The sequence below is a fragment of the Ailuropoda melanoleuca genome, chromosome 2 (assembly GCF_002007445.2).
Source record: "Ailuropoda melanoleuca isolate Jingjing chromosome 2, ASM200744v2, whole genome shotgun sequence".
Lineage (NCBI taxonomy): Eukaryota > Metazoa > Chordata > Mammalia > Carnivora > Ursidae > Ailuropoda > Ailuropoda melanoleuca.
Window position 1 is genome coordinate 177,594,030 of NC_048219.1, and position 11,850 is coordinate 177,605,879.

Consider the following 11,850-nt stretch of genomic DNA (forward strand, 5'->3'; position numbering starts at 1 on the left):
TAGTGTCATACAATATATTTGATGTCACCTCCATCACCCCATTCAAGCCCTATCAAATGTCAATAGTTTTGACACTGGGCAAGTATAATCATAGGCATTAACCTAGATGGAGCCTAAAAAGAATTTTAAAAGGCTGTAGTTTCTCCTCTACTAAATTTAATAGAATTAAATGAAATTCCTCTTTTGTATTAGATAATGGAAAATACAGAAAATCTTTCCACCTTGAACATGTTGAAATGTTTCATACGTTTATTGAAGTTTAGCGGACTAATAATGGACCTTACCAGATCATTAGGCTTTTCCTTGGAAAGAAAGTACACCACTGACAGGGAAACAATGGAATTGATGCCAAAGAAAAGGTTGATGCAGACATAAGTGATGAAAGCCATTCCTGTTTCATGGAAGAGCCCAGCCAGCAAGTACATCCAAGAAAATGTGGCATACCTGTATGTTAATAATAATAAGGATTAAAATTATGCCTTGACATTATCCTTTTTTTTTATTTTTATTTTTTAAAGATTTTATTTATTTATTCAACAGAGATAGAGACAGCCAGAGAGAGAGGGAACACAAGCAGGGGGAGTGGGAGAGGAAGAAGCAGGCTCATAGCGGAAGAGCCTGATGTGGGGCTCGATCCCATAACGCCAGGATCACGCCCTGAGCCGAAGGCAGATGCTTAACCGCTGTGCCACCCAGGCGCCCCGACATTATCCTTTAAACAAAGAAACAAGCAGCACCTTTGATAGGGTTTTGAAAATAAACATTTGGGGTAAGTTGCTAGATCTCTTATAGTCAGATCTCTCTTTTATAACATTTTTTGACAAATTCTTTGGATTTTTTAAATTGGTGATAGTAAGAAGCTTCTGTTTCAAGGACACCTGAGTAGTTCTAAATCATCACTACAGATTAAGTCCTGCCAGACATGGTGTCATCCTACCCAGGGAAGTTTTTTGTTTGTTTTCTCAAAAATAAGAGTTCAATCAATATAAATCTTACAATTTAAACCTAAGGAAAAATAATGATGTTATTGTAAGCTAGCTAAGCAGACAGGGAATGCTCAGAAGCTGGATGTCCTGCTTTGAGCAAATACTGGAGCAACCTTTCCAGTGATGGAGAAGAACTAGAGACAAAGTAATCCTTCACCAGCTACATTGCTAAGTCAATCGATACTACCCATGCACTCGGGGCAGACAGAACTGCTATGCTCGCACTGATTACATCAACCTGTACTACCTGTATTGCCCTAACACAGAAATAGTATTGTATGTGTTAGACATCTATAAAAACACATACATGAGCACACATACCTTATGATGTTATATGCTCAGTGATTTGTCAATACATAAATCCATACACATGCACACATTTTTCTGATCATTCTAAAGCATCCATTTTTATGTAAATTAAATTACGTGTGTAGATTGCTAAGCATGACATTCAGTACCCCGTAAGTACTTGTTAATATTAGATATTTCTGTTAAAAACAATAACATTCATTTTCAGAAGTATTGTACCTTACAAACTATGGACTAACAACTGTAATGTATTGTTAGTCACCACTCATGGCTACTGAAACCCCAAGATGACTGCAAATTAGCTAATGAGATTTAGGCTCTGCTTGTACCTAAGAACACTTAATTTGTTCATTCTTCTTTCACTGCAGCTTACCCAAACAGCAGAAGTAGGAGAGATACGGCGCCTAGGTTGTTTCCACTGTAGAAGGCAGGTAACTTAAAAATCGCAATGACACCAACTGAAAATGCTACAGGCACCAAGTAGAAGGCCTGTGGGAATATGTAAAATAAGGCTTGATATACGGCAAATATTTTTCCAAAAACATCAATAGCCACGTAATTAAAACTGTAACAAGTTGACCTTGAAATAGGTGAAGGAATGAATTTTTATTTAAGTTCCTGTTGCTTGCAATGTTCGGCTTATTTTACATTGATTTCACTCTAGACTTCGTTTCCTGCAATAGAAGGTCAAGCCAGTCTCCATCTTTATAGATGTACACAGAGTCCCCGGAGTTCTTGCCTCCGGGCTTGGAGACTTGGGATCATTCGGTGACAGCGGTTCAGTGTGAAAGATAAGACAGTCAGGTATCTTAGTATTAGATTCAGTCCTCAAAATAGTGATTTCATTTTGAATGCTGGAACTCTGGCCGGTGGTTGATTTCTAAGTCTTGGTTATTAGTGTGAGCCACTCTGGGTAAAAGAGCAGGGCGGCAGGTTCCCCACATTCTTGGAATCACAGGTATATGAACAAAGAAGTCAGTGTTTTATTGACAAACAGAAATATTAAATGCTGTGCAGGTTGCAGCAAGATGCACACTATGAAGGAGATGGTAATTTAATTTGCTGGGCGGGGAGGGAATCTCCGAAATTGGAATAAGCACCAGATATATGACAACAGAATCTAAGTAGTAAGTAGCCCTTCACAGAAATGTGTACTTTAAGCCTTCTTGGGTTTAAAGCTCCTATTAAGTCCAGAGGAGTCATTACGATTCTTTTTAGATTTGACTTCTTCAGCAAACGCATTTCAGACCTCACTGGATACATTAACAAAGTGGATATGCAGTTAATTACTCTCCAGCTCTTCAAGCCAATGATCTATACAGCAACTCAGACAATTTTGCCATAATCACCAGGCAAATGCATAACACCTCCCGGGCTTTTTGCCAATACTGGCACATTTGGAATCAAGAGAACCCACCTGAACTTTGGGACCAATCTATGCAAACGAGAGAGCTATCAATGAAATTCATCCTCTATTGTCCCAGCTAATCTTCTCTAATCTGTCATTCATCAGGGACCGCTGCTTCACATTTTTTACTGTTAGTTGATTAAATTTTTATAAGCTTGATTATTTGGTACCATTGGGCAAGGCTATTTTGCTAACTTCTATTGCTCCACAGCAGTGGCTCTCAAACTTTAGTATGCATAAAATAACTTAAAGGATTTTGCTAAAAAAAAGCATATCCTGGTTCCACTCCCAAGATACAGAACTAGTAGGTCTGGACTGGGGCCCAGGAATCTGCATTTCAATCAATGTCCTGGGGAATCTGATATAGACCGTCCTCAGACCACAGAGATGACGGGAGGTGGATCCTTCCTCTAACTATCAGATGACTGTAAGACTGAGGCAAATTATTTTTTTTTCCTTGATTTACTGACTTGTAATAATCTGAACAAGGTAGGATGAATAAAAATAATGCTGCCTTTTTTTTTTAAGATTTATTTATTTGTTTTTAGAATGAGGGAGAGTGTGTAAGTGAGTGTGATTCTGGGGAGGAGCAGAGGGAGACGGAGAGAATCTCAAGCAGACTCCCTTCTGAGAGTGGAGGCTGACATGGGGCTCAGTCTCATGACCTTGAGATCATGACCTGAGCAGAAACTAAGGGTTGGACGCTCAACCGACTGAGCCACTCAGACGCCCCTAAAACTGATGTCTTCTACCCAAATCAGTTCTGTCTTTCCTTCAATGACACAAGTTACTCACCATGTCATAAATGAAGTTTGTTACCCAGTAGCATGTCACACTGATGCCTGAAATGTGCTGCAGCTGCTTGGCTTTGGTCTGATGTTCCCTTACAACATAGGTGACAAAGCTGGCGGTGGTGACAGAGTAGCCCATCAGGATGGAGAGTGCCACTAAAATATCGATTAAGCTGCTCATTCTGTAGTGAGCAATAGGAAGAGGAAAGCATACATAAGTTTTTGGAACTCTTTTCTTTTCAGAAAGATTCATGACTGAAACCATCAACAAACAGTATGAGACTTGGCTGTGACACAAATAAGCCTTCCTGCAAGGCAGCCAGATAATATCTTCTACGTGACTCGGCTATGACCCCGCATAATAGAGCTCTAGTGCATCCAAACTGACCAGGGATATTTGATTAAAAAAATAAATAAATAAACCTCGGTCTCCAAGAGTTACTGGGTGTATGCAAGGAATATACAGTTCTTGAGCATAGAAATAGTACTTAAATGCTATGCAGGGAAATTGAAATGATGAAGCACTTATGCACTTGACTTATAAAAGCAGCAGATTCTGACTCTGCTATAGTCAGCAAGCTCACTTGGCAACCTCACTGTACAGACTTTCAGAAACTTCCTTTTATCCCAGTCAGTGACTTATATTAACAGCTCTTCTAGATTGACATTCATTCAGATACAACTGTGATTTCCAATTATAGTACTTTATACAGAGGCTTGACTATATGCCAAGGAGTGAGAAGTCATGCCAGCTATTTCTACTTACGTGGCCTGTTCTTGGTCTTCCACTCCTGGGTAGGGATGACTATACATGATGATGCCTTAAAGAAGAGACAGTTCTTTTCATTAGTAGATATTCAGAAATAACAATTTTTAGATGAATAATACATAATACTTTCCTCCTTATGCTATAATTTTACTTTGGGGATACTATTTTGAAGGAAAAATAGCTCCTCGCACCCAGTCTCATCAATGTCAGACAATTAATAGCACTCATATAAAACGAAAAAAAATGCTTTCACATTCTGTACGGAATTTTGGGAGAGGGGGCAAGAATTTACATTTATTTTCCTTTTTTTTTTTTTTAAAGATTTTTATTTATTTATTCGACAGAGAGAGAGACAGCCAGTGAGAGAGGGAACACAAGCAGGGGGAGTGGGAGAGGAAGAAGCAGGCCCCCAGCAGAGCAGGGAGCCCGATGTGGGGGTCGATCCCAGCACCCCGGGATCACGCCCTGAGTCGAAGGCAGACACTTAAAGACTGAGCCACCCAGGCGCCCCAAGAATTTACATTTCTTATATAGCATTTCCCCTTTATTACATTTTTGTTTTCCATGTTATTCTCTCCATCTACTCACATATGTTTGTATTTGAGTAGCACTTACTGTATTGGTATTTAGAACAATTATACGAGGATCTCCTAAACAACACTGACCACCCCATTCCTATTTATTGTCTTTTGCTGGGAAAATACTGTAGCCTGAGAAGATCCCTCCTCTTTTACTTCTTCCAAGATAACTATTCTTCTAGGCCTCTACCAGGGTAAGGCTTGGGGGTTTCAGCCATCCCTGAGGATTTTCACTGAGACATAAAGTTCCAAGAGAATTCAGAGAACTAGCTGGCTCTGAAAAAGTAGTCACTTAAATCCAATACAATCCTAAATTATTGGGATGTCCCATAGTCAGTTATAGTTTTTGAGCTAGAAGCAAGGCTCTTTTCTCCTCTTATCAGAGCATGCTGATAGCCATACTTAGCCATAGCCAAAATGGGCGGCTGGCAGCAGTTTCCCAAGGGATTGCAGTGTGAAGGCGAAGTCTATACAGTCTGAGTAACTGGAAAAGAACGGCAGGGGATGGCAGTGAGGCTATTCCTTAAACACTTGTTTTTACAGAGTCCTAAGCTGAGCGAGGACTTTCTCATTTACTGCTCATATCGTGTATGTTTATTATATCAGAATATTAAGACCCTTTTACAGCAGCCAAATAAAAATTATTCTAAAGTTATATTCTCTCCATTAACTTAAATTTACAATTTTTCCTAAGTAGAATGTAACGTATTTTGAGGTTGAATTCTGTAATAGTTACATGTTAAAAAATAAATTAAAGCAAAACAAAGAAACTAACAACAATCAATGCAGCCTATAACTATAATCACATTATAGCGGAATGCACTTTTCTTTTGTGTAAATTAATGGTCTCTCTCTCTCTCTCTTTTTTTTTTTTTCTGAGATTGAGTTTTCCTTGGGGCCCTACTTAAACCTTACTGCTGAATTATAATATAGGCAGGGGGGAAACATTTCTTTTATTTCTGCTTGGTATTTCAGAATCAAGAACTTACTCTATTTCACCAGAGGAATCTTTGCAAATGCATTTACTCCACTACGAAGAATGATGCTGAACCAATTGTTTTACACATATTTTTAGCAGAAAGTAAATGCATTAGGGTTAAAGATGTATATGGAAATCTTCTCTGTGGATTCTACAGCATCCAGCACAATGTCTTGAGTACAGTGATCAATGAATACTTATTAAATCAAATTCAATTTCAAAATTTCAATGATTTCCCCCATATACAATATACGTTAAAAATAACACACTATCTGGTTCTGTTGTCTCTATAAGTTGTCAACCTAAAATGAGATGCTTGCCATTGACCATTACTACTAATGCAATAAAGGGTCAGAATGAAACTGAGGGTGGAGGGAATAATGTGCCAGTATATTTGGAAAAGACTGTAGTTGCAGAACATTTGTTAGAGAAAACAAGCAAACCTATGTTGTTTGAGAAGAAAACAGAATTTTCATGTTAAACTAACCACTAGAGGGAACCCCATGAAAATAATAGGTATTGACATCGCAAGGGAAAACTAATTAAAAGATATTTACTAGCACGTTAGAATTCAAAGAAAATCCACTTTATAGCTAAAGCAAAATCCCAATTCATGCAGAATTCAACAAACATGCCTTAAAACAGCTGGTGTAGTTGGGGGAGGGAGATGGCAGGAGTGTAACTTGAGTTGATTTTTAAAGACAGTATTACCATGGCAGACACCATACATGCATTACAAAACAATAGTAATATTTTAGGGTGACATTTCATCTTTGAAGAAAATCAAACTCCTTCCTGAGAGGGTGGAAAGCTACCACTTTCATGAGTCTACACAAGAAAAGTTAAAAAAAAAATATATATATATATATACACACACACACACACACACACACACACACACACATATATACATGCACCACACTACTACTAATTGCTACATAACTCAAACTAAGCCTTATTTTTAAACTTGAAATATAAATTTCCTTTTAGGGTCAATATAAAGTTTATGTTTCGGAATTCTTAATTCTTCAAATTCTGTAACTTGAAAAATGCAGTGGTAGGAACCACAACAAGCCTGCTGGAGTCCAGAGTGATCCAGATTGCCTTGGTCTTGGCAAAGAATACTACTAATAAAAAACTGAACACGGGTTTCAAAAGTCCACCCTTGGAAAGTGGCATTGGTCTCCTGTTCTCACCTACTTAGCATTTCTACAGCTCTTATACTTTCGTTATCTGTCACAGAAGCAAACATCCTTTGTTCTGATGAAGACATCCTACCAAAAGTCAAGTGTTCAATCGTACTTCAAACCAGGTTATACCAAACCCATCCAGCTTTAGTTACCATTTAATTTAATTTGCCACTTTTTTTAAACGATTTTTTATTATACTATGTTAGTCACCATACAGTACATCCCCAGTTTCCGATGTAAAGTTCGATGATTCATTAGTTGCGTATAACACCCAGTAATTTGCCACTTCTGACTATGCCCTTCATCACGCTCTAGATCTAAGGGCTGTCTATCAGTCTTGTTATTTTCTTCATGGTTCCCCCAGCTAGGAAAATGCCAAAGCAGCTGGGGAAAAAAAAATACTGTTGTCTCTAAAATGAAGACTGAAAGATTCTCTTGCTAGAATGAGTATTTGACTCTGTAATTTACTTCTACAATCACCGGAACATCCAGCACACACTATTCTGCCCAACAGAAAGGAGATGAAAGAAGATGTTGGCATTTCTGGTTTGATGAACAGTAAGTGAGTTAGAAAAAAGAAATCAGTCTCTTTCAAATCCCAAACCCTGCTTTGAAAACTGTGTGGATGCCTCCTGGGAAATCCAATGGAAGGAGGCCTGGTTGAGTCCAGAGAAGTATTAGAAAAATGAAGAGGCAGGAGTCAGACAGACCTGGGTTCAAATCTCACTTCTGAGCCTTAGAGAAATAATAGCAGAGACTAATAATATTAATCCTGAAAGGCTGTTGATAAGGATTAGCAATATTTCATATAAAGCACATATCATATGGTAAGGGCTCAATGGTAACAGTTTAGGTCAGGTATAGAACTTTTTAGTTTAAAAGTTCTGGCTTCATGTTTAGAATTATTAGCATGTAAGTATTTTTAATTTCTTAGCCTATATACAAGTAAATAATAATATGTTTTCCTATGAGTTATAACTACTAGATGTGAGAGCAGCAATAAGGATGAAGTAAGCATTATTATCCTGATTTGATAAATGAGGAAACTAAATTAACCCGAAGTTAAGGAGATTATCCAGAAAGTTCCATCTGGTGGTAGTTACTACTTTCAGATTCCTTTTAAAGATCTATGATTTAGATACCAGAAAATACCTGGGGGAAACAGGATCTAACATGCATTTTTATATGGAGAGAGGCAAAAGTTGCAATATAAGAAGCTTCTGTATAAGTAACTTTACCGTGTCGGGCAGCATCGTATTTTGACATGTTAACTCGCAGGAGGAAATTATTCAAGCTGTTGAGGTAAGCTGGAAGCGAGTGATAGCCTTCTGGATCATACCATACCTGTTAAATTCCAAAAGGAGGCAAGATCAGTATTGTGCTCAAATAAATTTGGCTGCCTTTACACCTGACAGCCCACAGAATTTATATTTAAAAGAAGAGCACAAATTTCCCAATAACTTATTTTATCTTGGAAGATTAGAACCATTCCCCAAGAGTGTTGACCACACACCTCCAGGTCTCCAATCTAGAGATGGGCAGAGATTGGGAAAAACACTTTTTTTTCTCCTGTGTGATAGCAGTAAATTATTAGTTATTCTGTACCTTCTCCATAGGCAAAACTTGAAATAAACTGGAGATATTGTTAATATCTCCATCTCTGTGGCTAGTGTATAGGGAGTCTGGGACTGGGCTAAGGCATCCTCAGTAATAATGATAGTAACAACAAATGGCATCTAGGCCAGGCTGTACAAAGAAATCAAATACATACACAAATATTGTGTCCTTAGCAACAAGATTGATAACCTGTAAATTACCACACTAATGTTCCATTCCCACTTATAAACCTTACCTTTTCTGTCAAAAACAGAAGAATTTAAAATACTGCTGTGTTTCAATTCAAGAAACCCAGTTGATAATTTAAAATTCAAGAGAGAAATTATTTAATATTAGAACTTTGTTTATGCAAGAATGTTTACTGTGTGTGTGAAGAGAGGAAGGAAAGGAACAAAAGGCGGGAAGAAGGCATTCAAATCTCCAACTCTACTGTCTACTTTCTATATGACCTTATGAAAATTGGTTAAAATAGGCCTCATGATATCTATCTCATAGGAATGTTGTGAGGATGTAATCGGGCAGTTTGTGTAACAGGTGATACTATAGCTTGGATTATCACAGTTACTAAATAAATACTAGTTTCTCCACTTCCCCCAAGTCTATATATGTCTCTTACTACGAAATGAGAAATATGTGAAGGATGGTTTAAAATTCCTGAGACTACTACGGATCATATATGTGTGATTCTGTGACTCTAGCTTGTTTCAAAGCATAGGTATGATCTAGTCTAAAAAAAAAAAAGGAAAGCCAGTAGGAGCATTTATCTCCATCAAATTCTGTTAAGTATCCACGCTCTGCGAGAAACAAGGATGACAACATGTAACACATACATAAAGAAATATACATAAAATATTAATGAATAGTTTAATAAAAAATTATAAAAGGAGTATACCCATTGAACCATCACTCAAGTTAAGGAACAAAAATTGCCAGCATCCGGAACATCTTCTCCAGGGTTCTCTGTGTCCCTCAACACCACAATACTCTCTCTAAACGATATGGTAGAGTTTTGCTACTCTTAAAGTTTATGGTAAATGCAATCACAGTTAAGGGTGGGTTTTTTTGTTGTTTTTTCTTTTGCTTATTAGTAATGTTTGGGATATTTACCTGCTTGCATGGAACTGAGCTCATTTCATTGCTGAAAGTTCTACTGAATGAATACACAATTCATTTATTCTACTGTATATGGACATATGAGGTTGTGTGAATTTTTATATGTACCCCGCTGCTTGTGTATACATGTTTCCCTGGGGTAAATACACAGGACTGGAACCCTAGTGCTACAGGGAAAGCATTCTGCCGAACAGCTTCTCAACTTGATTGCACCCATGTTTTGTTTTTGCCTCATGAAAATGCTTGAGCATTTCAAGTTCACATTTTCATTTGTATGACATCCTAGAAGAAAGGTTATACTTTACCTTAGCAAGTGTTCTATTGGCAGGAACTTCTGTTATATCAAAACGAAGGTCTTTAGTCAAAGGCAACCCAAAACTCCAACCTCCATACCTATATAGAATAACAAAATTTATATTTCTTTTAATGGAGAAAATACTCACAAATGGATCTAAAATGTTTGACCAAGGGCTCAATGTTTTCTTTCCATTAGGAACACATTTAAACTATGAAATAAATACTACCTGACAAATATTTTATATTTTTATTGATTTCTTTTATATTTTAATCTAAAGTGTACATTATAACTAGAAGTAAAAAGTCCTTTTAAACAATTGCATATGTGGAATAATCATTCTGAAAGTAAATGATACGTAATCTAACCAATTCCTTCAACTTAACTGGATCATGCACCATGTCAAAAATTATAGTATTTTAGCCCTGAGAAATCCTTTTTAAAGAAATGATTTAATACCAAAGTGATAAAAGAGCAGTTCTCATCTTTTTTCAAATGGCTCTGTTTCTTCAATTCTCCAGACTTTTCCCCCTAGCTTGTCCCCTGGTGCTATACTTTTTCTCTTCCTGGGTATTTGAAGGTGAATTGTGCCATAGAATTCCCTGGTACTTGTCAGTTCATAGTTTCTTAAAAAAAAAAAAAGTGGATTTAAAAAATCCGAACAGTAATTTTAAGAACAGATTCGTTTCGATGTCCTAAATTAGGTCTGGGTTGAATAAATAATGGTGCAGTCACAGTAGACTCATCTTCTTGTGACTATCACCCTAAATGTGATGGATGCTACAGAGCTGTATTTTTGACCTGGAAAGAACACGACAGTGTATTGTTTATTTTTTTAAAAGCAGGTTTTAGAAATGTTTGTTTACAATAAACCTCATTTTGTTGAAAATATTTACATGTATCTGTGTCTAGAAAATTTCTGTAAGGATATACAATCAATAGCGGTTATATCTGGGTAGAGAGAAATTTCTTTTTATTTCTGCTTACATGTAGTTTCTAATTATTTTACAGTGAACATCAGTCATTTATGTACATTGAGAAATAAGAGAGGGAAGAGACGGAGGAAAGGAGGAAACAGTAGTTATTGCAAAACAACCAACTCCCCTCCCCCCAGCTTTATTTGAGGCATAACTGACAAATAAAAATTGTAGATATTCAAGGTGTACAACCCAATGTTTTGATATATGTATATAGTGTGAAATAATCACAATCAAGCTAATTAAACATCCATCCCCTCATAGTTACTGTTTTCTTTTTGTGTGCACATGCGTGCGTGTGTGGTAAGAACACTTAAGATACATTCTCTTAAGCAAATTTCAAGTATACGATACAGTATTGTTAACTATAGTCACATTGCTATAGATTAGCTCTCCAGAATCTATTCATCTTGCATAACTGAACCTTTGTAGCCCTCGACCAACATTTCCCCATTTCTCACGAGCCCCAGACCCTGGCAACCACCATTCTACTCTTTGCTTCCATGAGTTTGACTATTTCAGATTCCACATATAAGTGGGATCATGGAGTATTTGCCTTTCTGTGTCTGGCTTATTTCACTCAGCATACAGAGTGTCCTCCAGGTCCATCCACGGTATCCCATTTACAAGCCTACCACAGCCTTACATCCATGGCAAACGTGTAGGTGGCTTAGGTATGAGCCTGTGGCCTTGCCATACATGGACACTTTATCCACACACAGAGATCATAATCTAAGTTTGAGAGAGTCATATTGGAACTAAGGCCAACTGTCACCTAAAGCCATGCCTTAAAGCTCTCCAAATTGGGGATGCCTGGGTGGCTCAGTCGGTTGAGTGT

General features: G+C 37.4%; 1 protein-coding gene across 2 annotated transcripts in view; it reads right to left on the minus strand.

Moving 5' to 3' along the window:
- Positions 1 to 11,850, minus strand: part of ABCA12 (ATP binding cassette subfamily A member 12) — a 171,502-nt gene that overhangs the window by 18,181 nt on the left and 141,471 nt on the right. For both annotated transcript variants that reach the window (XM_034655128.1, XM_019807562.1), the window contains 6 exons: positions 10,046 to 10,133; positions 8,249 to 8,354; positions 4,261 to 4,315; positions 3,499 to 3,676; positions 1,669 to 1,784; positions 285 to 444 (listed from right to left, as the gene is read on the minus strand). In XM_034655128.1, coding sequence (XP_034511019.1) covers positions 285 to 444; positions 1,669 to 1,784; positions 3,499 to 3,676; positions 4,261 to 4,315; positions 8,249 to 8,354; positions 10,046 to 10,133 — 703 coding nt within the window. The remainder of the gene's footprint in view (positions 1 to 284; positions 445 to 1,668; positions 1,785 to 3,498; positions 3,677 to 4,260; positions 4,316 to 8,248; positions 8,355 to 10,045; positions 10,134 to 11,850) is intronic.